At 43.7% G+C, this 25,738-nt stretch overlaps 1 protein-coding gene across 11 annotated transcripts in view; it reads right to left on the bottom strand.

Annotated features, from left to right (window-relative positions):
- Window positions 1-25,738, bottom strand: part of EHMT1 (euchromatic histone lysine methyltransferase 1) — a 698,071-nt gene that overhangs the window by 161,644 nt on the left and 510,689 nt on the right. For all 11 annotated transcript variants that reach the window (XM_030207091.1, XM_030207089.1, XM_030207095.1 and 8 more), the window contains one exon: window positions 14,790-14,894. In XM_030207091.1, coding sequence (XP_030062951.1) covers window positions 14,790-14,894 — 105 coding nt within the window. The remainder of the gene's footprint in view (window positions 1-14,789; window positions 14,895-25,738) is intronic.

Raw genomic sequence — 25,738 nt, 5'->3', positions numbered from 1 at the left:
AAAGGTTATTCCCTGGCATGGGGTAACCTGCCAACCTCTCCTGAACTACAGGTTCCAAGTCAGAAACACGCAGCCATAAAAGATTGTTCATTGCTATTCTTTGAGCAAAGATTCTGGAAGCTACGTCAAAAGTGTCATAAGTGCCCCAGCCAAGAATGTTCGACACGACTTCAGCTGCTTGGCCAACTAGCACACTGACAGCCTGTTCTGGTGGAAGTCTGCCAAGTCCATCAACTTGCGCACCAAATCCCCAAAAATAGATGCTCGTAAAGAGCTCGTTCGATTGTATATGGGACACAAGCACTGAGGCCTGGAACATCTTCCTCCCAAAAGAGTCCAAAGTCCTAGCTTCTCTGCCTGGGGTAACCCAGGGCATAGTCTCTAGAACTTCTGGCTCTTTTGAGAGTGAACTCCACCACCATGGAGTTGTGAGGCAACTAAGGCCTATCAAAACAAGGTGTACTGTGGATCCAGTACGGGGAGCATCTTAGCCCTGGGCTCATCTTTCACTTCCAAATGAAATGAAATAGCCTCAGCAATTTCCTTTACAAAAGAAGGGAATGAAAGGCTCTCTGGAAGAGACTTTGTCCTTTCAAGTGGAGGGGAGGGTTCAGAGGAAATACTATAGGACTCATCTGAGAAGTACCGTGGATACTCCTTAGACTCCCATGAACATTCCTCATCGGTGTCAGTCAGAAACTCCTCATGGGAGGGCTGAGACCGAGCCTGCCTTGACTTTGAGGAGCTATGCCCCTGAGAGTGGCACCAAGGAGTCAGCTCCTGCCTCGACTCCAGCTAACCTTCCTCCACCAACATTGAAAAGGTACCAGCTTGGGTGGCAGTCGACACCGGGGCTGCATGTGGCGCCGGCGGCCACACTGCAGGCTGAAGGGACAGGTGGGGCCACGGTGGGCTGGATGGTAGGCACAAGCACCCCCCAACACCGATGCACACCGCTGCAAGATGCCCCAATCCGGCAGCTCATCGAGGGCCGACAAAGGGAAAGACTGGGTTGCTGGCTCTGAGACAGGCTGAAGGACAGATGGGGCCGAGACATGAGTTGGGTCCTGGCTGCCTGGAGACAGGTGCACTAGCATCTCCTAGATAGAGGGGAAGCAATCATCCTGGTGCCGACACTTCTCGGGTGCAGAGTCCCTCAACGCCCTGGAGCACCTGGCACCATATGGCAAGAATGATCGATGCAGATACTTCTTGGCCTTCGCCCAAAGCTCGGTGTTGAGACTCCTCAGTACTGACAAGAATGACATTGAATCCTCACGTCACTTCAAAGTTGGGTCAGATGTTGGTCTTTCCCGGGGGCCCTGTCTAGCAGTTGGTGTTAAGGCAGGTGGACACCAACTCAACACTCTACTGCTCCCTGTGTCTCTGGGTCTCGAGGCAGTCATAAGGACTGATGCTCTTGAAGCTGTCTTCAAAGCCAATGCTGCTGACCTTGATGCCGATGTCGAGGACCCGTACTTGTTGAGCCTCTCTGGACAGTTGCGTCCTTTACTTCATATGAAGACAAAGGACACAATTAGCAGGGCAATGGTTGGGCCCTAGACACTGTAGACACCAAGAATGGGTGTCCATGCCAGAGACTGACTGCATCGGGTACAGTGCTTAAAGCCATTGGGAGCTTTAGAGGACATGGTTGGAAAAACTTCTGATGTTAAATCAAAAGACGTGATGGTGCCTGAAAAAAGGGGCAAGACTTCAGGGAAAAAAGATGGGAAAGACCCGACCAGAGGCAGGCCTAAATGTGGCCTAGCAGATGGAAAAGAAAGGAAATTTTAAAATGGACAAAGTAAACTAAAAACACATGGGAAGAGAAGGGAAAAACTAAAGTCCAAAAAAGCACAGTGAAAAACTGCTGAAAATGCCAAAGGGCACAAAAAAATGAAGCTCTTCAGACCGTGCATGAAGAGAAGTCATAGACGCAGTCTTCTCCTCACAATGGTAAAAAAAGAACTGCGGTAGCCACGCACAGGCGGTGGGTAGGAAGGCACCCGCGCATACGTAGTGGAGCGTGTCTCCCACTCCACAAAAGCTCTTATGGCTCATTATAAGACCGGGCAATGTGGTGCTCTGTTACCCACTTGTGAGGAAAACAATTTTACTTTGACAGCATTCAGATTCAGCTCAAAACTATGGTTAATTAGAGAAGTCGTTTCTGAAAAGTTGTTTGCTGCAGGGACAAGCAAACAGTCAAATCGAACTGTAAGAAGATAATGTCCTTGCCTTTTGACAAAAAATGTTTACTAATAGTCATTCAGGACTATAAAAAGACTTGAAACCAAACTGAGTTAAATTCAAACAGTTATTGCCATACAAAAACTCTGTCAATTTAGCCACTATTGCTTCCTATAATTTGGCTAAGAGAGATAAGTGGCAATAGGCCTAAAACTGCTAGGCTGATGCAGATCAAGCCCATTATTTTTAGGAACTAGAGTTAGAACAATACCTCCAAGATTGGAAGGATAAGAGTCAATTTTGAAAAGCTTATTAATAAAAACAATAATCCATGTAATCACCTGCAAAGGAGGGTCAACAATTAAATAAGAAGGGCAGCTATCCAAGCAGCAGAATAAAGCAGATAACTTATTAACCAGTGACTGAAGCAAATCTACATCAATCATAGGGAATGCAACCCAACATATATCAACAGGAACAGCCACCAATTGCACAGTGGTTCAACAAGATCACTGATATTCGGGGAAACTGATAGCCTGATTTTCTCAATCTTGTTTGACAACAGTAAGCTAAATCCTCAGTAGACGGATAAGTTTGGAAGTGTTCAGGCGGTAGGGAGTAAGAAACAGTGGTGGACGGGCAGACGGATAAGTTTGGAAGTGTTCAGGCGGTAGGGAGTAAGAAACAGTGGTGGATGGGTGATTAGAGAGCGACAAAGCAATATAATTTTATGGTTTACTAAGTGATAGGAAACCCAGATCTTTGCTAAATCCTGTATGGTGAGTGTCAAATATTTCATCATTTTAACTTCATTCCTGGATTGTTTAAAATTTCCTTTTAGTATTCTGATCATAAAGTCATTGAAGTAGTGCTCTGGTCTAGCAAAGTCTCTCCCATGTCCCCTTATCTTCCATCTTCTGTAGCCTAGATGAGTTCTGCTGTAATGTAGGTGAAATCCCAGAGCATACCTTGTATACCGATTCTAATGCTGCCCAAACTGCATCCAGGCGAAAATGCTGCTCTATCATAAAGTTGAGAATTTTTTTTTTTTTCCAAGTTTATTTATAATTTTAACAGAACAATAATACAAACCAACGATCATTATCATCCATATGTATGTAACATTACATTTCTCTTCCATCTGCTAGTTAAACATGTAGTTATATAGATACAATCATAAACAGTCTCTTATGAAGCCATCCCCCCCTTTTCCCCTACCCCCCTGTATGTAGCTGTCTTACTATAACTCATTTCGTACAGTTTCATATGGTTGCCAAATCTTCTGGTATATATGGAGTTGACCCTTTCGTACTGCTGTCAACTTCGACATCAAATGCAGGAAGTCAACTCTGGTCAACACCTCTTTAGCAGTGGGCGCTGCCACTGCCCTCCAGGCCCTCGCCAGCGCCATCTTTGCCGCCACAAAAAACTGGATCGCCAACCTATGTTCATATTTCTGGCTTCCCGGGGGCCTGGAGTGCAGCAAGCACACCTCCACCCGCTGAGGGTATACCCCTTGCACCACCTTATTCACCAGCTCTAGTATCTGAGTCCAGTAAATCTGGACTTTGGGGCACTCCCACCATATGTGTATAAAAGTTCCACTCCCTCCACATTCCCGCCAGCAATTTGCCGAGGTCTGTGGGTACATTTTATGCAGCCGATCAGGTGTATAATACCACCAGTATAGGATTTTATATCCATTCTCTATTGTGGTTTGAGCGATGGAAGGTTTGAGCAGGTATCGAAAGCTACTCGTCCACCAGTTGGGTGTAGGGCTATTCTGTAGAGTCTCCTCCCATCTCCTTATATAATATTCCTGTGGCGTTGAGAGGTATAAGAGTGCTCTGTATAACCGGGTGATACTACCCCACCCTCCCCCCTTTCCCATTGCCTGTTCCAGTCTCGTTGCTGCAAGTTCCAATTCTTCTTTTGCCCTTCGGAGGATATAATTTCTTAAGCAATGATAGTAAACTAGATCCCTCTCTTCTAACCCATATTCATCTTGTAGTTCCTCAAAGTTCTTTATTTTCCCATCAACCCATATTTGGTCCAGTTTATATAGCCCCTTATCTGCCCATTGTTGGTAAATGTATTCTGAACCCCCCAGTGGAAAACCCGGCGCGCCCCTAATTGCCATCTGCAAAAAGTATCTCCTCTCAGGAAACACCCTTTTACGCACACACAACCATGTGTTTAGCAAATGACTCATTCCTAATGGTAATCTGCGTATTTCCGCTAATATTTCTTTCTCTGATTTCCACAGTATATCTCCTAAAAATCGCGTTCTCATCCAAGCCCTTTCCCAGTGTAACCATTTCTTAGTAGTCCACGGGGTCCAGTCCGCCATTATGCGAAGCTGGGCTGCCTGATAGTATAGACTGAAATTTGGGACTCCCATTCCTCCTTTGTCTGGGGTTTGGAACAGCATTGTCCGCCGCACCCGTGGCGGTCTCTTATTCCAGATGCAGGCAAACATTTTCCTATTTAGTTTTTGGAAAAAAGTCCGCGGGATTGGTATTGGAAGGGCCATAAACAGATAGAGAAGTTTGGGTAACAGCATCATTTTTATTGCATGGATTCTTCCTATCCAGGATATATTTAGGCCCTCCCATCTATCCAGTTCTTTAAATAGCTCCTGAACTTTTTGTGGGTAGTTCGCCTGATACATCTGCTCCACCTTTGGAGTGATCACCACCCCCAAGTATTTGACTCCTGCAGGGTTCCACTTAAATGGGTATTCTCTCTCAAGCTGCCGAACCTCTTGCTGGGGCACCGTTATATTAAGTATTTCTGATTTAGAGGCATTCATTTTAAAGCCTGATCGATCCCCAAACTGTGTTAAGACATACATTATCCTCGGCAGCGACCGCCGAGGCTGAACCACGGTCAATAGGATGTCGTCGGCAAACAGCATAAGTTTGTGCTCTCGCTTGCCCCTGATCACTCCATGTATCTCACCATTGTCTCTAATCCTTTTAGCCAAGGGTTCGATAGATAATGCAAACAGCAGGGGTGACAGTGCACAGCCCTGTCTCGTGCCCCGGCTCAGCCTCAGCGGTTCAGAATGCGTCCCCATTCACCCTTATCATTGCCATTGGATTGGAATATACTAGTCGAAGCCAAGATAGGTATCTGCCCCCCATGCCGACATGTCTCAGCACTGCAAAGAGGAAGGACCACTCCACCCGATCAAATGCCTTTTCAGCATCGACCGAGAGCAATAACAGTGAGGCCGGATCCTCTCCCGAGTACTGAAGCACATGCAGCAAAGTCCTGATGTTATCAAAAGTCTGTCTACCCACTATAAAGCCGGCCTGATCTTCATGTATTAGTCGCGGTAAACAGCCCTGGAGTCGATGTGCTAAAATCTTCGTAAAGATTTTATAATCAATATTTAAAAGCGAGATCGGCCTATATGAGCCACATTGTGCTGCATCCTTACCCGGTTTCAGGAGAAGTGTAATTTCAGCCATTCTCCATGAGTAGGGCAACTCCTCTAGATCTGCAAATGAGTTTATAGCCCTAAGCAACACTGGTGCTATCCATTTACTATATAGCTTATAGAAGCGCGCCGGGAATCCATCCAGCCCTGGAGCCTTGTTATTGGGTAAGGCTGCTATTGTTTTCGTGATCTCCTCTAATGTAATTTCTTTAGATAGTCTCTCTATTTCCTCCCTTGTTAGTGTGGGTAATGCTGTCTCTTGTACATACTTTTCTATGTCAGGCAATGGTGATGTCTGCTCTGACTGGTATAGCTGCTCATAAAAGTCCTTAAAAGCTTTCTGTATGTCATCTGTTTGGGTAACCCGATTCCCTCCCTGTTTAACAACACTGGAGATCCAATTTTGCTGTGCTTTCTTCTTTAATTTATATGCTAAGAGCCGGCTTGCCCTATTACCAAATTCATAGTGTTCTTGTTGCACTTTTTGCAACTGTATAGCTATGTCTGCTAGCTGCAGATCATTCAATTGATTCCTAACCTCTTGTAATTCTCGTCCTACTTTGTCTTTTTGTGGTGCCTTTTTATGCTCTCTCTCTAACTTCTCCAGTGTTTTCCTAAGTTCTACTTCTCGTCTTTTTTTTTCTTTATACTGGTATGCTTGCAGCGCTATAAGTTGCCCTCGCAGCACCACTTTCAAGCCTTCCCAGATGCTAATGGGCTGCACCTCATCAGTGTCGTTGTGCTCTATGTATTCTATTATATACTTTTCGATTTGTACTATATTCTGTGGGTCTAGGAGTATGCTTTCATTGAGCCTCCAGTGCCTATGTGGTCTCTTCTCATTCGTCACCCTTAGGGTCAGTAGGACCATCGAGTGATCAGACCAACTGCAAGGCAATATAGATACCTTGCCCATGTTTCTTCTGACCTCTCCATCGCCAAACCAAAAATCAATTCGCGAATATGAGTTATATTTTGGTGCATAAAATGTATAATCCCTATCAGACTCATGTTGTACTCTCCATAGATCAATTAAGCCCCACCGTGCCAGCCATGCCTTGAAGGCTGTCCTATCTTTTTTAGCATATTCTGCCTTCCCACCCGAGTTATCCGCTCGGGGTTAATGGTAATATTGAGGTCTCCCCCCACAATTAACTGACCTTGTGCATGTCCCCGGAGCACCTTTTCCAGTTTTTCTAGAAACACGCCTTGGCATATGTACATACCATCGTGAAATATTTATCCTGTAGCGATACCACCAGCAGTATAAATCTGCCTTCAGTGTCCTTCACTACATGATGTACCTTCCATGGGAGAGTATCCGATAATGCTATAAGTACCCCTCTCTTTTTTTTGCCATCCACGCTAGAAGCACAATAAATCATCGGGTAGCGCCTATGTCTCATTAGGTATTCAAAATTGCGTTTCAAGTGCGTCTCTTGAAGGAAAATTATATCCGCCTGCAAGCGAATCATATCACCATACATTTGTTTTCGCTTTTGTGGGGTATTGAGACCTCTGACATTCACAGTTATACATTTACAAGACATCTACACAATTATTATATGTTTGTTCTCTCCGGCTACCCTCTGCTACTGTAATGTTACACTCCCCCATCCCCTCTATATCTCCCTGAATTCTAATCCCCATCCCCTCCCAATCTAATCCCTTACTCCTTCCCTTAATCCCCACCCCTCCCATCCAACCCAAACCCAATCCCTGAAACCTATGCACTGCTTCCTTATTGAAGTGGTGTTTCATCGTAGGAAGTGAGATCCAGTCCTCTGCTTCATATCGCTTTTTTTTTGCTTTTTTCTCCTTTTTTTTTTTTTCCTTCCCCCCCCCATTCCTTTAAATATTTAATTGAAGCACCCACCATTCTTTATTAATATGCTATGTGTATATATGAAGAAAAAAAAAATTCCTTTTTTCTCTTTTCTTTTTCTCCTTTCCCGGTGCTTTTGATGGTGTTTTAGTTAACCCCTTCACTCCCTCATAACTGTATACATCTGTTAACTTATCCCCTCAACATGGCGCAACTAATCTCTTAGACCTTTTGTCCTGTCCATCTGGTCGCCTATCAAGCCAACCTCTCAGTTACCCAGTCCTGCTGCGCTTCCCAGTGTCCATGGAACACATACTAGCCTGTATTCCCTCATTCATGGGAGACGACACGCAGACTTCTGGCGCTCCAGTCTCTTATGGCCTGCTCGCTGCCATTTGGGGTAGGGTCGTGGACCCGCAGATTTTCGTTGTCCTTCGGCTCCAGATTGACCGGCTTCTGGTTCTCCCTCTGGGATGATCGCTCTGGCTTCCGCAAGTGTCCGGACTTGGTGCTGCTTTCCATCTTTATAGAAGAGAAGCGCGAATGGATGTTTCCATCGATATCGCAGCCCCATCTCTCGTAGCTTGGCCGTTACTGGCTTCAGGTCAGCCCGCCTTTTCAGTGTAGCGGTCGCAAGATCTTGGTAAATTTCTACTTTGTAGGAATCCCATTGAAAATTGTCCGCCTGCCGCGCAGCTCTCAGGACGCTCTCCTTTAATTTAAAATCGCGGAAGCAGGCAATTATGTCTTTCGGTAGGTTATTTCTGGCTGGCCCCAACGCCCTGTGTGACCGCTCCAATAACACTTGCTCTGGATTCAGTGGTGCGTCTGCCTTACTTAGCAATGCACTCACAATCCGTTGCACTACGGATTCTGCGTCTTGATATGTAAGAGTTTCGGGCAGGCCGCGGAACCGCAGGTTGCAGCGCCTGCTGCGATTTTCCAAGTCCTCTAATTGGTCTGCCATGCGCTGCTGTCCTATTGCAATATCTGATATCTGCCTGTCCAGCGCCCCCATTTCTTCAGCCTGCTCGTCCAGCCTAGTCTCTGTCTCCTCAACTCTGCGGCCAATCTCCGCTATTTCGCCTCGCAGCTCTGCTCCTAGTGTCTCCAGTTTCGCACGCACCGCTTTCATGTCTGTGCGGATTTCCTGTAGCCACTGCCGGAGCTCGGGGAAACCGCTGTCACCTCCCTCCACAGGTTCCTGCGTCTGGAATAGGTCTCCACCCGATTGCTCTACGGGACTTTCAGGCGAGTCCGGCCGTTCAGTTTTCATTGCCGCCATGTGCTTTCGAGGGGCCGAATTGGAGTACGCGAATTGCGAGAGATCTATTGCGTCTCCGTTCTTCTGCATTTCTCGTCGCGTTACCCCTGCGTTTCTCTGACTGGGGCTCTACTCTCCGATCAAAATTCTATGCTAGATATCAGGGGAATATGCTGATTGCACCGATGGACCGGCGGAGCACGGCTCTTAAGCGGCCATTTTCTCCGCTGACGTCACTTCCTCCCATAAAGTTGAGAATTTTGATAATTATACCAGACAGCTGAATCTGAGATTATTGAATTTTCCTCAGATATTAGCATCTACACCAAAGGATCTATTTTATAGATTCTTGAAGAAAAATTTTAATTATCCAGATTCAAGTTATCTTCCATTGCAAAAAAGAATTATCTGCCTATGCCATGTTGGTCTCTTGTCTTTCTTCAAGATAAGCATATTTGTTTTTCAGATATCTTCAGTGTAATATTTTGGGAGAGAATATATCAGTTTTCTGCAGGCTCAACCAGAGCAGGCAAAACTAACTGCAACAAACACAAATAGCTGTGGGCCACTACCAGCCATGCCCAGCAGCATTAATTTTGTCGCCATGCAGGGGCACAATGCTGTAAGTTCATGCAGAGCACTAGGGTCCTATGGAGCTAAGCAATGCCTTACTCCTAAGCTTCAAGCTCTTCCTCTTGCCCAACTCAACCAAAACACCTCCAGATAAAGGTTGGGTGTAGCTGGTGATCTCCTGCTGCTTCAGCTAAGTGGTTGGTGGCAGGTAGGTAGGAACCTGTGGTTTTCCCTTCACACCTTTAGCATCAAGAAAAAGGTAAGCTGAAATGCAACGTCCACACATGGAAACCCACAAGTGTGCTTACTCAGACTCCATCTTGGGCCCTTCCTTTTAAAAATTAAATCCCACAACATTACCTTTTATATTGTCTTCCTTCCATTACTCTTTGCACCAGATCATGTACACCAGTAAGGACTAGATATAAACTATTTTCTCTCCTCTGGTTGGCTCCCAGACCAGTTCCACTACAAAGCAGTCATTTATGGCATCTACAAACTTTACTCCTCTAGAATGTCCAAATGAAACATATACCCCAATTACAAATTTCTGTTAAGAGTTTACTGTCTCTTAATCTGTATTCTGCAAAACTTTTATCCTGTTTGACTCTATGCTATCCACTGCATATAGCACAACCCCTCCACCAATCTGATCCAGACAATTTAAAGAATTATTTGTATTTACAACCTGCATAGCAATTGATGGAAATCATCTATTCTTTCACCTAAGTACTCCTGGGCTACTTGAACTTTTATCAAAGCCTTTCCATAAGTTATTCTAACCTGCATTTTATCAGTATCTTTGGAATATACCTGATGCAAAATGATGCACTCCTGAGTGACGACTGGCTTTCTCCCAAATTCTAATTTAAAAGCTGCTTTATTTCCTTTTTAAAAGTTAGTGACCTTTCAGATTATCCGCCCCCTCCTCCCTCAGAATGCTACCTAGTTGCTAACCAGTGTAAATTCCCCTTTCTTGCATACATTTGAGATCTGGAGCATTTCTGAGAATGTTACACTGGAGTTTCTGGATTTCAATTTACTATCTACAAGCCTAAAACATTTGCCTCCCAGAACCTTCTCTCCCACACTCTCCTATATCGTTGATACAAACATGGAGAAAGACAGCTGGCAACTTCTTGGCACTGTCTAAAATGTAATCTAGGTGATGCGCAAAATTTTCCAACTTTGCATCAGGCAAGCAAGATACCAAGCAATCCTCATGATCAGGCAACCACTGAGCTATCTACATTCTTAATGACTAAATCACTAACTATTTATTTATTTATTTATTACATTTGTGTCCCGCATTATCCCACCTCTTTGCAGGCTCAATGTGGCTTACAATTCGTCATGGATAGTGAAATAGAAGAGAGTATACATTTGGTTTTACAGAGTGTTTTGGGTTACATGAAGATGAAATACATGATAGTGTAAAAGCAAAAGACATTATAAGATAATGCTGGATGTATTAAGGGTTGTACAGTTACATGTGTTGATCATTGTGATATATCTTGTCAAAGAGATAAGTTTTCAATGCTTTACGGAAGTTGGTCAAGTCATAGACTGTTTTCAGGTGACGTGGCAACGCGTTCCAGAACTGCGTACTCATGTAGGAGAAGGTAGATGAGTGCATTAGTTTGTATTTCAGGCCTTTGCACTTAGGAGGATGAAGATTGAGGAATGTGCGAGAAGATTTTTTTGCGTTCCTGGGTGGTAGTTCTATTAGGTCCGACATGTAAGCTGGGGCGTCACAATGGATGATTTTATGGACTAGGGTGCAAAGTTTGAATGTGATCCGTTCTTTAAGTGGGAGCCAGTGTAGTTTTTCACGTAGAGGTTTCGCGCTTTCGTATTTTGATTTGCCGAATATTAGTCTGGCTGCCGTGTTCTGGGCAGTCTGGAGTTTTTTAAGTATTTGCTCTTTGTTGCAACCAGCGTAAAGTGAATTACAATAGATGGTCATCCTAACTTTTCCCTCTTGAGATAAGAGGTGCAAGAGGATATTACATCACCTGGAGGGCAGACAAGATCACTTTCTACTATGCTTTCTTTCCAGGTGATCTTTCTCCTCTAACGCAGCACAGAGGCTGCCAAACTGGAGGTGGGACTTTTCTGCTATGCCCCTCTGTATACCTCTCTGTTTGTCTCAGCTCCTCCAAGTCTGCTGGTCTAGCCTCCAGTGATCAGATTCATTCTAAGAGAGTCGGAAGCTCTCCACACTCGAGTGACCCCATATAACCTTTCATCAACTGAAGATAATCATATATTTACTCCCTGGTGCAAAAGAACAGATAGCCCCCATCTCGATGCTGGACTGCTGTCTGAGCCTAGGGTGGATGGCAATCAAACACTAATAGAAAGCTTTTAAACTAGCTTATTGCTTAACTGACAGGACAGTACTGACACTTGCTTGACCACTGGTGCAGACTTTCTCTGGAACACAGCTCAACTTCAAAGAACCCCCTCCTGTGTGCTAGGTAGCTAAGAGAAGGAAGGCTCCCTATTCCTGGGCTTGTGCTTTGACTTCAGTACCAAGGATGACTGCCGTTTCCTTGACACTGTATTATCAACTTCAGTCAATGCAGCTCTCAGGTTCCTTAGTGGTAACGCCTTTGGTGCTGGTGGAATTATAACAATCTTTCACTTGCTGAAGAAGAAAGTCATTAATCTCAACCTCCAGAGCTTAAAGGCCCTAGGTGACACCCTTTGAAAAAAATGCCACAACCAGAGACATCACATTCTTGCCCTGGTCACTGTATTTATTTTTTTATTTTATTTGGATTTTGTTCACACCTTTTTCAGTAGTAGCTGAAGGTGAGTTACATTCAGGTACACTGGATATTTCTCTGTCCCAGGAGGGCTCACAATCTAAGTTTGTACCTGAGGCAATGGAGGGTTAAGTGACTTGCCCAAGATCACAAGAAGCAGCAGTGGGATTTGAACCGGCCACCTCTGGATTTCAAGACTGGTGCTCTAACCACTAGGCCGCTCCTCCACTCCAAATTTTGTGATGGTTCATAACAGACATTTTAAAATTGAGGCAAGGGCATCATTTGAATCTAGTATCAGTTTAACTATGAAGAGGATAAAACATGGTATAAAAACAAAGGTAAAAAATGCCTGAAAAAGAAAGTCTGTTAATATAGCAGAAAAAGGACTCAATGTGGTAAAGAAAATCAAATATGAGGTCTAGTGACCATGACAAAACGAAGGAAAAACTTAAGAACTTTCATGAACACTATCTAAAGAAAACTACAAAGACAAAATAAATCAGCTAAGGAAGTCCAATCATAAGAAAACTCTCACTCAGCAGAATTGCATTATGGAATACATCTGCCTTATCTGCAGAAAAACAAGAACTAATGGGACTCTGTGAGGTGAAGTGTAAGCAGGAAATCATAGAAGATGAACAACAGCGTACTTATTAAAATAGCACAATGTGGCCACATTTCGCCTACGGCATGCTGCTTCAGGGGCAGAAAGTAAAGAGGATTGTAAAAGTACACTTCTCCTCAGTAGAAGTAAGGACTACTGGCATGAGCCACAGCACTCCTTCCCAGTAACAGCTTGCTCATCCTCATTTTCTTTGATCCACTGTCTTCTAATACAGGGGTGTCCAAACTCGACCTTTAGCAGGTCGAGTTTTCAGGATTTTCCCAATGAACATGCATGAGATCTATTTGCATATAATGGAGGCAGTGCAGTCTCAAATGCAGACTACCATTTTCACATTTTTGAGGCATCGACGCATTTGCAGTAACATGGAAGTTTACAAAGCACAAGCAGGGGAATTGTTTTCCTCATTGGCTATTTGGGGATACCCCACTCACGTTTTGAGACGCTCGTATACTAGAGCGAAATACAATAACCGAGATCTCCTGTTGAATACTGAACGTCAGGTCGATCAGGAAGACCCCTGTGAAACGTTCGTGATGCGATATGTGTCAAATGGAGATGTGGCTTCCATTATCCGAAAAAATTGGCACATCGTTTAAGCCCATAAAGTGTTCCAACAACATCGCCTACGAATAGCATTTTCCCGTGACCGTAATTTAAAGGAAATTATCAGCCCAGCTGATTTAGTTAACCATGATGTAGGATTACCTGATGGTCATTCCAAATGCGGATCCTGCGGATTTTGTGATGTGTCCATAGAATGCACTGAATTTACTAACTTCAGAAATAGCAAAGTGTATAAATTGAGGTTTGCCACAACTTGTGCGTCCACACACGTAGTTTATATTCTACAATGTCCATGCCACATGTGGTATGTTGGAAAAGCACAGCGTAAATTTTCAGTTTGGTTAAGTGAACACAAATCGTGTATATTAAACAACAAATTTGGAGCACCTTTAGTGGCCCTTTGTAAAGAAAGGGGCCACTCTTTTGAAGATCTCAAAGGTTGGATAATAGATTGGATCCAACCGGACAAACAAGGGGGGGATCGAGGCAAAGCTTTGTTACAGTGTGAACAACGGTGGATCTTCAAACTTGACTGCATTGAACCCAGGGGACTCAATTCTCTAATACACTGGTCCGTTTTTTATTGAGATAATAAAATCTCTAATACACTGGTCCATTCTGTATTGCGACAAACCTTTTTTGAAATTGAGCCTGATATGCTCTCAGTATACATAATATCAACAATTAAAAATTAAAAAACTAAAAACAAAAACACAATATAATACATTTATAGACACACAGATTGTTTTCCACCTCCATGCTAGGTTTTTTTAAATGTGTAGTTAGTATACCGCTTTGTCGGCATGGAAGGGGATGCCCTATGATGTAAGCACGTAATGACATCATGGGGCGGTTCTGTTTCAGGTGCCCTTAAATATTCTGGGCGCCATTTTTTCAGACTGGTTGCCGGCTTGATATGCCGAAGGACGACAGCTCTCTAGGTATTGGAAGTTAGCGTTCCTATACACATTGATTTATTCAGCTGTTATCTAACAATGAACTACCTATATGCTGTTTGTGGTTTCAGGGATAACTGTGAGGACTCTTGAACAAGCCTACGTGAAACGGGTCCGTCGGGACCTCACTCTGTGAGAGCAGCAATGCAACAGTTTACAGACCTCAGCACAGATAAGTCTAAGCTTGAATCGTTCTGCAATTTTGTTGATAACGTTTTGAGGTTTAACCAAGAGAGGGTTTTTCAGCTTATGATTACTTTTTTTACCGTATTGCTCCTATACATTGTTCATAATTCCGGGTATCATACCGAGTAGAGAAACGGGAGTATGAAGCTTTTCCTCTCATTCCTCCACAAACATTAGTAATTTCACTGTAATGTGGTTTTTGATTCATGTTATACAGAGTAATGATGACAGAATTGTTGCACATCGCTATGCTTTTTTTTTTTGGTATTCAGTCAAAACACCCTCCTTAGTTCACTGGCTGATCATAATCTGTCATTAGATTCTTATTATTGAAAGGTTAATCCAAGTAAGTAAATTGAGTAAGAAAGGCAGTAAACTCACATTATCTCTGATGTTAATGTCTGCTCCACTGGAGAGCAACAGCTTCACCAAATCAATGTGTTTATATTCAGTGGCCCAAATCATTGGTGTCCAGCCACCATCGTCCTAGTTTTTAGGAAAGTGAGAAGCAGAATGTTAAGACCTATGTGCATGCACAAAGCAAATGAATTATTGATTTCACGTCTTCACCAATTTTGACACACATATTTTGCTAGAAAAACGCAACCTCTGTCTAAAAGAGTAGTGACGAAGTTCATTTATCTCTAACCTATCTTCTGGGTTGAAGTCATACCAACACATATATGCACCATCTAAAATCTATCAAATGAAAAAATGTCAGCAATCAAGTTCTCTTTCTGTTTTCATGTCAGAAATCAGGACAGAATCACATAGCACAACCAAGCCATTAGCAAGAAATGTGGCACATCATAAAGCAGAAATTAAAGCATAACCTGGTGGTTAGAGCAGCAGGCTGAAAATGAGGGAAGTCAGGGTTCAAATCCTGCTTCCCTCACTGACAGCTTGTGACTTTATCTTCCACTGCCTTAGGTACAACTTACACTGCAAGCCCTCCAGGGATAGGGAAATATCTACTGTACCTAAATTTAACTTACTTTTACCAACCAATGAAAAGGTATGAACTAAGTCTAAATTTTAAAAAAATGGTATGTCTAATGCCCTGGACAGAAATCAATCCTTTTCATTCAGGTTGCAAGATTCTTGCTGCCAAAAGAAAGCATTACTGGACAACTCCAGAAGTATCAATCCAAGGCACCCTGCAACTTTGATTTCACAGCAACTTAAAAATAACGATTATGGATCTCTGGTAGCACCATGAACAATGATTAAGGATATGAGTGTAATTGACTTTAATAAAAGGGTTCCTCTCTATGAGATGTCCCTCCAACAGACATACAACCATATACTATATAGAGGGGCATTTTCAATATGACGTCTAAGTCCAACTTCAGACATTTTGCAAAAAACGTCCAAAATCTGAATAAGAAAGAAGTTCATTTTCCAAAAAGAAAAACGACTATCTTTTGTTTTCGAAAATACAGTTTCTAACAAGGTTTTATGCTTTGGACATTTTGTTTTTTGGTCCATTTTCAAAACGTCCAAGTGAAAAATGTAGAAAATCAAGCCATTAGAATGTAGGAGGAGCCAGCATTTTTAGTACACTGATCTCCCAGACATCCCAAGAGATAAATGGGGCACCCTACTAGACCTCCCAGGTACACATCTCACCGTTGCTCCCTTATCTTGTTTGCTGAGCCCCCTAAAACCCAACCAAAACCCACTGCCCACAACTGTACACCACTACAAAAGCCTTTATGGGTGAAGGGGGTACCTATATGTGGGTACAGTAGGTTTCTGGTGAGTTTTGGAGGGCTCAGTTTCCACCACAAATGTGACAGGTAGAGGGAGATAGGGACTAGAGTCCCCCACTCCATGGTGCACTGCACTGACCACTACACTACTAAAGGGACTGCATGCTGCTCTAATAGACTTGGCTCTAACATCTAAGGCTTTCATACAGGTTGCTAAATCTTATTTGAATTAACATTTGTGGGGGGTGTAAGGGGGTTAGTGACCACTGAGGAGGGTACTGAGAGGTCACCCCGATTCCCTCCAGTGGTTATCTGGTCATTTAGGGAACCCTTTTGTGCCTTATTCGTTATAAACACTGGTCTACCTCAAAAAGTCTTAGTTTTAGTCCTGGACTTTTTTGTTTTGTTCCATTATGGCTGAAAAATGTCCAAGTGTTAGGAATGCCCAGATCTCGCCTTTAACAAGACCATGACACGCCCCCTTGTGATTTGAATGCACTTCCGCCGGACTTCATAGAAAAACTCTAAAAACTGGTTTTGAAAATACCAATTTGGACTTTTTATTAGAAAAACATCCAAATGCAGATTTATGCCACTTTTTCTCTTTTGAAAATGAGCTCCATAGTCTCTCATGATTCCACAACATTAGTGGCAGCAGTAACAGTAGAGGCTCGATTAGGGGGAAAAAATACGCAAGTTGCTGCAGAATATACAGACCAGCTGAATCCTCGCCACAGACTCAATTAAACTGTCTGTCGGCACTATGCCGACGATGTATATACAGACGAACAAAAACCCTCGCAGGCTTGTAATCACACAGGAAACAGCAATGGTGACTCAGAGAGGAGGATTGGACAATGCTCTTAAATATATAGTTTATTGATCAATCTACAGACTTGACACAGCCACGTTTCGGCCAAGGGGCCTGCCTCAGGAGTCTCAGGAAGCTGTGTTACCTATATCTCGGCTAAGGATAGCTAAGATGAAATCAGTCAATGCCAGTAGTGGATTTGGGCGGAAAAATGAAAGAAACTGACAATGTCTGCTCCTTTTCTCCTATGGTACCAGCAGTAATACTGTGTGATTAGCTTGCTTACTCTCATCCAATCAAATTTGCATCAGTGAGGAGGAGAAATCAGGGGCGTAGCCAGACTTTGGCAGGAGGGGGTCCAGAGCCCGAGGTGAGGGGACACATTTTAGCCCCCCCTCAGCGCCGCCGACCCCCCTCCCGCCACCAACCCGCCATCGCCTACCTTTGCTGGCAGGGGACCCCAACCCTGGCCAGCCGAGCCTAGGTCCTCTTCTTCCCAAGCCCGCGCAAGGCTTCGTTCTAGTCTGACGTCCTGCACGTCGTTCTGTTTCTGTGAGTCTGACGTCCTAGAACGAAGCCTTGCGCGGGATTGGAAAGAAGAGGACCTCGGCTCAGCTGGCGGGGGTTGGGGACTCCCGCCAGCAAAGATAGGCGATGACGGGTTGGCGGTGGGAGGGGAGGGGGTGGTCGGGCGGGTCAGTGGCAGTGGGGTCCAGGGGCAAATCTACGGGGGCCCAGGACCCCGTGGCCCCATACTGGCTACGCCACTGGGAGAAATTACACCTTACCTGCTCGTCCCAGACCAGTCCAGAACTTGTGGTTTGTGCTCATCTACTAGCAGGTGGAGATAGTGAGTACAGAATTGTGTGCTGTACATGTAAGGACAGTGTGCAACTCCCAAACCTTAGTATTTCAATAACAATGCAGTGGAATTTCAACACCACAATCTCATTCCTTCTTCATGTATCTGCTGTAAGTAGACATCAAAATAAAAACGACATCAAGAAGAATTTTAACTCTGAGAAGACTAACCACATTGCAAAAAATGAAAAATCTGGACTGGTCTAGTGGGACTAAAAGAAAGAAAATTAGCAGGTAATATGCAATTTTTCCTCTCATAGTGCCCTCACCAGCCCACTTCAGAATTTATGGGATGTATCAAAACATATTTCAAGATGGGATGGATCAAGCATCCCCTGCCCTGATTAACAAAGCTCCAATGGAAGCTTCCCCTCTTGCTTCCACATCTAATCTATAGTGCTTCACAAAAGTGTCAAACAAAAACTAAGTTACTGCTGTACAGATGTCTGCACGAGAAATAGCTTGTAACTTTCCCAGAATACCCTTTCAATCCTATGGATAGAACTTTGCTTTTAAGGATATACACAGAGGAATTAATGTATTTTAACCAAAGCTCAATAATCACTTTAGAGGCTGCCTCACTTTTCTTGGCACCCCTAAAAAGGAGAAACAGTCCAATCTACAGAAGTCATTAGTTACTTCCACATATCTTATCAACATTTGAACATCTAAGTATTTCAAAACTTCAAATTCATCGTAATAATCTTCCTCACAAAAATACAGAAGGAGAAGGGACTGACTGGTATGAAATGGAGAAACTACTTTGGGAAGAAAGTATGGTACAATATGGACAGAAAACCCAGACTCTGTAAAATGGAGAAAAGGACCTCTACAAGAAAAAGTCTGGAGCTCAGAATCTCTTCTGGCAGAAGAAATGGCCAGTAGGAATAATGTCTTTAGTGTGAGATCCTTAAGAGTAACTTTCTTTCGAGGCTGGAATAGTGCATGCTGTAAAGGAATGAAAAACTAGATTGAGATTCCATTCCAGATAGACTGAACATACTGAGGTGAAAACAATTAATCCCTTTCAAAAAATGGACAACTTCTGGATGCACAGCTAAGGAAGTTTTCTCTAAATGCCTTCTAAAACAAGCAAGGGACTTGATCTGGACCATTGTGGAACCAAGATCTAAACCCTTCTTCAGACCTTCTTGAAGAAACACAAGGATCTGAGCAACTGACAAGCACAAAGGAAAAAGAGCCCACTCAGAACACTAAGCTTCAAATCTTTCCAGACTCTTGAATAGGTTATCAAAGTAGAATATTTTCTTGTCTGAAGCAAGGTGATAATGACATCTTCTGAATAACCCTAGCATCTCAGTCTCGACCTCCCTACAGCCTAGCTGCAAGACGAAAGGGGGATGGATCTATCAAGAATACCAGGTCTTGACACAGGAAGACCCTTCTATTGGGAGAAAGGGCGTGCTCAATCCACCTGAAGACGAATTAGATTGGCGAACCAGGGCCTCTTGAGCCAATCATGAGCCACCAGAATCACAGGACCAGGATGAGAGGTAATCCTCCAAATGACTCAGTCCCACATAGGCCACAGTGGAAACAGAGAAGTCTGCCCTGAGGCCAAAGCTGGTCTAAGGTGTCTATCCCCTCGGTTCAGAAGTCCCTGTGCCAACTGAAGAAATGAGTAACTTTGGAATTCTCTCTAGAAGCCATTAGATCCATAATTAGATGGCCCCTATAAGCAGTGATAAGACTGAAGGCCGTGTTCAACAACTGCAACTTCCCCAGATCCAGTGAATGTCTACTGAGGAAATCCACTTGAACATTCTGTGTTCTGGTAATGCAGGCTGCAGATAGGTTCAATAAATGATGCTCTGCCCACTGAAGGAAAGGGAAAGGGGAAGGGGAAATGAGACTTTATATACCTTTCTGAGGTTTTTGCAACTACATTCAAAGCGGTTTACATATATTCAGGTACTTATTTTGTACCAGGGGCAATAGAGGGTTAAGTGACTTGCCCAGAGTCACAAGGAGCTGCAGTGGGAATCGAACTCAGTTCCCCAGGATCAAAGTCCACTGCACTAACCACTAGGCTACTCCTCCACTCCAGGAGGAAATGTGCCTCTAGAACTACAGACATACTTCGAGTTCTACCCCACCTGTTGACGTGTGCCACTACTGTGGCATTGTCTGAAAATACCCTCAAAGCTTTTCCCCTGCAGAAAGCCAGAAAAGGCTAGCAGTGCTTTGTGAATCATTCTCAGCTCTAACAGACTGATCAGCCAGGAAGCCTCTAAGGATGTCCATTTGCCTTGAGCTACCTAACCCCCGAATCTTGAGGGTACGTCAAGCTCCAACTCTGGCCGTCTTCAAATCTAAGCTAAAAGCCCACCTTTTTGATGCTGCTTTTAACTCCTAACCCTTATTCACTTGTTCAGAACCCTTATTTTATCATCCTCGCTTTAATATTCCTTTATCTCTTATTTGTCCTGTTTGTCTGTCCTAATTAGATTGTAAGCTCTGTCGAGCAGGGACTATCTCTTCATGTTCAAGTGTACAGCGCTGCGTACGTCTAGTAGCGCTTTAGAAATGATAAGTAGTAGTAGTAGTAGTCTTCCCTACAGTAGAAGTCTATGGACAAATACATAATCTATAGTTTTTTGTTTTACTTTAATACAAATTTGCTCCACGCTCTAAGCTTCCCTCAGACTACTATTACTTGCTCTAGTAATTCCTCAGATTGACTACTGCAATTCTCTCTACCATGATCTACTGCTGCCTCTTATTAGGCGATTACAACTGGTTCAAAACACTGCCGTCAAACTTCTGCTTTAAAAAAGGAGAAGATATGAGCATGTAAGCCCCTCTTCTGTATTCCTAACTCAGGCTCCCAAATGCATTTCATATTTATTACAAGTATCTGATCACTATTCATCAGATCCTGCATTCCAGGGGACCATCATTTCTTTTTGATCTTCTCACCCCATATTTTCCGCAGCATACTCTTTGCTCTTCTAGCCAGCAACTCCTTTCATCATCACATTTGGCTTGACTATATGCAACTCTTGCTTTAGTGTCATAGCTCCCACTCTTTGTAATAGCCATCCACTTTCACTCAGATCTGAATACTTGTTTCAGAAATTTAAACGTGCTCTGAAAATTATCTTTTCACCAAAGCATTTCCGCAATCTTGGGCCACCTGATTTGCAGCCTTGCTGCATTTCTCAGCATGATAATGCATTGCTTCTATTATTTCCCCTTCCTTTGTCTCCCCTCCCTTTTTTTTTGCAATATAGGAACCACTGTAATTAACTGATTTTCCTTTTGCATGTCCCTTGACTATATTTGTTATATGTTCCTTGTTTTGTGTTTTACTAGTTCCCCTGTGCTTTTAACTTAGATATTGCTTGACTTCATAGTATATAAAAAAACTTTGACTAGGACTTGACTGTGCTCTCCCCAGCCTCGCAGCTGTGGCAACTACTACTCAATCTGGAACCGACAAGTTCATTCTGGTCAACAGATTGAGTGGCCAAAGCCACCTCATGCTTGCCTGGCTCAAGGAAGACCAACTTGGGTCTGAGAAATGGGAGACCATGAAATGAGAAGCAAGTAATGCAGAGGCCTCATATGAGCCCTTAACCAAGGAACTACTTCCAGTGTTGCTGCTGTGGAGCTCAACAATTGCATGTAATCTTGGCGCGATGCAACTGTTGTGCCTCAGGAGAAAGACCTTTTTTTCTTGTGTCAATAAGAAATCCTAAACACCCCAAAGTCTGAGAGGGAGTCAACTTGCCCTTCTAAAAATTTATCACACACCCTAAGGACTGCAGGAGGTATATCACTTTGAATGTCACCAGTAAGCTTTCCTGAAGATTTTAATTTTTTTATTTTTTATTTTGTTACATTTGTACCCCACGCTTTCCCACTCATGGCAGGCTCAATGCGGCTTAAATAGGGCAATGGAGGGTTAAGTGACTTGCCCAGAGTCACAAGGAGCTGCCTGTGTCTGAAGTGGGAATCGAACTCAGTTCCTCAGTTCCCCAGGACCTAAGTCCACCACCCTAACCACTAGGCCATTCCTCCACTTGCTGACTCTGATCAACTAATTGTCTAGATATAGGTGCACCCTGATTCCATCTTAATGAAGGAAGGCTGCAATCACTACCACGACCTTTGAAAAGATTCAAGGAGCTATGGCTGCTCCAAATGGCATAGCTTGAAACTAAAATGAGGGTTTAGCACCATAAATCTCAGAAACTTCTGAGGAGGAGGCCAGACTGGAGTACAGAAGTATATCTCTCTGAGATCCACCACTGTGAGAAACTTGCCAAGATAAACTAAAACAAATGCCAACTGCAGGGTTTCCATCCTGAAACCCTCAGGATGTAATTCACTTTTTCCAGATCCAGGACTAGTGAAAAGGAACCTTCGTTTTTTGAGAATCATGAAATAAATGGAACATCTTTGTAATCCTCTTTCATTGCTGGGAAATTGAACCACAGCTCCCAATTTCTGGAGATTTAATATAGTGGACTACTGCAATTATTTTGGCAGGAGCTCAGCAAGGGGACTCCAAGAAAAAAACCTGCAAGAGGGTAGGAAAACACTAGGTTGTATTCCTCTCTAATTACTTTCAGAACTCAGTGATTGGATGTTATCTGGGTTTACTCTTTGAGAAATCTGGACAGACACCTTCCTATTGATAGCCTCAAGAAATGGACATAGATTCCATGACCAGAAAGTACAAGAGGCAAACATAGATTCCCACCCCTTACCCCAGAATGAAAATGATAAAGGGGATGGGTCGACTTACCTATGAGAAAAGGCTAAAGTGGCTAGGGATCTTCAGCTTGGAGAAAAGACGGCTGAGGAGAGATATGATAGAGGTCTATAATGAGTGGAGTGGAACAGGTAGACGTGAATCGCTTGTTTACTTTTTCCAAAAATATTAGGGCTAGGGGGCACGAAATGAAGCTACAAAGAAGTAAATTTAAAATAAATTGGAGAAAACATTTCTTCACTCAACATGCAATTAAACTCTGGAATTTGTTGCCAGAGAATATGATAAAAGCAGTTAGCTTAGTAGGGTTTAAAAAAAAGTTTGGATAACTTCTAAAAGAAGTCCATAAGTCATTATTAAGATAGACTTGAGGAAAACCTACTGCTTATTTCTAGAACAAGCAGCATAAAATTTATTAAACTGTTTTGGGATCTTGCCGCGCACTTGTAACCTGGATTGGCCACTGTTAGAAACAGGATGCTGGGCTTGACGGACTTTCGGTCTGTCCCAGTATGGCAATGCTTATGTTCTAAGACTGTCTGGATTGATAATGCAAAAACTGAGAGGGACCATACTGACCAGGCTTGTTACATTTAGCACTCCAAAAACAAGAACAGTTAGAAGGATGGGAGGCAGACCTCAATTTATTTTCTGGAAGTCTTCGAGGCCTAGTTTCACCCTGATTTTTAACCATAGAAAAGGCAATAGGAAATTTTCTAATACTTTCAAAACTGGATCTTCTAGACTAGAAGCGTTCTCAGCAATACCAAGCAATTCTAGGGACTCAGAAATCAGACTTGAAAGCTCTTCAATCCTAAACAGTCTTTTAACAGTTTCACTACCAGGAATCTCTGCTTCTTCCAAAGACTTCCTAAGTAAAAATGCACTGGACACTAAAGAAGGCGCCTGATTCTAAGGGAGCAGTCAAAGCTACAGACTCTATCCCAGTTTCCCAAGAACACACATTTAGTTGTAAGAATCTTCTGACAGAGGGTAGCAGAGATAGGAGGCTGCTGAAATCCTTGAGCTCTTTTTTTGTAAATAAGCCTGGTGCAACAAAAGTAGGAGAGAAGGGACTACTAGCTCCTGAAAACTCACTCGATGAAATAGCCTTGAGTCTATAGAGCAGATGCAGACATTTCAGTTGCTGATACAGATTGAAGAGCCAGAGCTGCCTCAGGAAAAAAAGAGCAGAAAGACAAAATGGTCGCCATTCCATACACTTGACAAGAGAGACCACTGACCAATTTTGTAGCTGCCCTTTGGCAGACTCCATCCTGGTTATCTTGTGTGCGTATCTCTTTTTGCATGATTGTGTTATAAAGAACTGCGGGTTGAATCATAACCGCAATTTCTTCTAATATAGTATGACAAAGTATTAGTAATGTGCAACTGTACTGTATTGAAACCTGGAATCCATAAAGTGGATTTGTTGGATTGGAGCGGGGATTCATCACTGCAAACGAACATGAATCCTTCTCTGGCATGTCTACGTTGGTGAAAGCTAATACTGGTATTTGAGGATGCTAGATGGGATTTTGGGGTGGGAGGGAAAACTGCTAGTTGCCTATACTGTGTTCTTTGGTGTTCCATGGCAAAGGCTGGGCACCCAGGTGCCTCATTGATCTGTCATCATCATTGTCCACATCACACTTAAATTATTGTGTCTTGAATAACCCTAATAGTAGGCTGATCTGAAATGTGGCAGGGATCGCTCCCCCGATCAAGCATAATATAATTTTTTACCACTCCTAAGAGAAACTAGGTGAATGTAGCATATCTATAAGAGACTAGGCTACCTGATTTGGAACATCAGAAATTGTGCAGAGCTTGGGCTATGGAGGAATACTATTCCTCATCTAGTCCAAGAGGGGTGGCAGTTTTAATTAGGAAGTCCTTGGCATGTGCAAGTGGTGCCAAGCTGCTGACTAAAGACAGAGATGGATGCTATTTGTTGGTCACTCTTAAAGGGAAGGAGATCACACTATTAGTAGTTTATTTTCCTTTCATGTATGACCCTAGCTTTTGCAATCAATTGATTCAGCTATGTAATGACCATGAGGGGACACCCTTGATCACAGTGGGTAACTTTTACCTGGTGCTAGATCACCATCAAGACAGATCTTCAGGGCACTGGGAGTGTTTGAATTTCAGTCCCAGGGGACTGTGTAACATATGGACTGCTCTGGATTTGGTGGACCCTAGGCACTTGCTCCACCCAGGCAAAAGAGACTATACTCACTTACCCCAAGCACACAGAACACTCACTCATATCTACTATAATAAAACTCACCCTCAACGTTCTGAAGACAACGTTCTGAAGTCACTCAGTCACTCCCTGAAGGGTTCATGGATTCATGGTGGTGAAGCCACAACACTGACCATGTCTCTCTGCCCCGCCCTCGCATGACGGACCAATCAGAAAAAACACCCTCAACATTCTGAAACACAAAGGACCATCACAACACCGTTCCCAGGCAACACTAGGCAACGTAAGACGGACCAATCAGAGGAAACTACGTGACAATAAGGGAGGAGCATTCCCCAGCAGAATGGCTCATTATCTGTGCAGCACGGAGAGCACAGAACCACCGCTGGAACGAGAGAAGAATATTCCTGCTGTGGGTATGTGCAAAAATAGACCGGGGGGGGGGGGGGGGGGGGGGGGGAAAGAGAAATTTTTAAATGCCTAATGCCAGTACTGAAGAGTGCCAGAGGGCCCATAGAAAAGACTATATTTGGGATCGCTTGACATGGAGTCAGAGGAGCCGGAAAACAACGTGCCCGTCACCATCTGGGACGTGGGCGAACAGGACAAGCTGCGGCCCAGCTGGAAGGATTACCCGCGACCCAGCCAGCAGCAAACAGCGACCAAGGAAGGGGGAGGAGTAGGGAAACACACGGAGCGTGTTTCCCTACTCCTTCCCTGCCTAGGAATCGCTGGAGACTGGCTGCCAAACTAACGAAACAACCGCACACCGACGCACCACCTCCATCATTCAAAAGGCATCCACTCTTTCTTCAACAGAAATGCAAACTAATAATACAAAACAAAGAATGCCCGTTTTCTCACGCAGCTACAGGTAACTCCCCACCCCCTTCCTCTTCCCCTTTTGCCAAAGCGGCCGTGCCCAACCATCCCCAGCCTCAGGCAAGCCGTCTCCCACCTCGGGGATTCCCCGAGCACCCGGAAAAAGACTGCGCA

Source organism: Microcaecilia unicolor, chromosome 6, assembly GCF_901765095.1.
Source record: "Microcaecilia unicolor chromosome 6, aMicUni1.1, whole genome shotgun sequence".
Classification (NCBI taxonomy): domain Eukaryota; kingdom Metazoa; phylum Chordata; class Amphibia; order Gymnophiona; family Siphonopidae; genus Microcaecilia; species Microcaecilia unicolor.
Note: the sequence above shows the minus strand (reverse complement) of the source record. Positions and strands in the feature narration are given on the sequence as shown.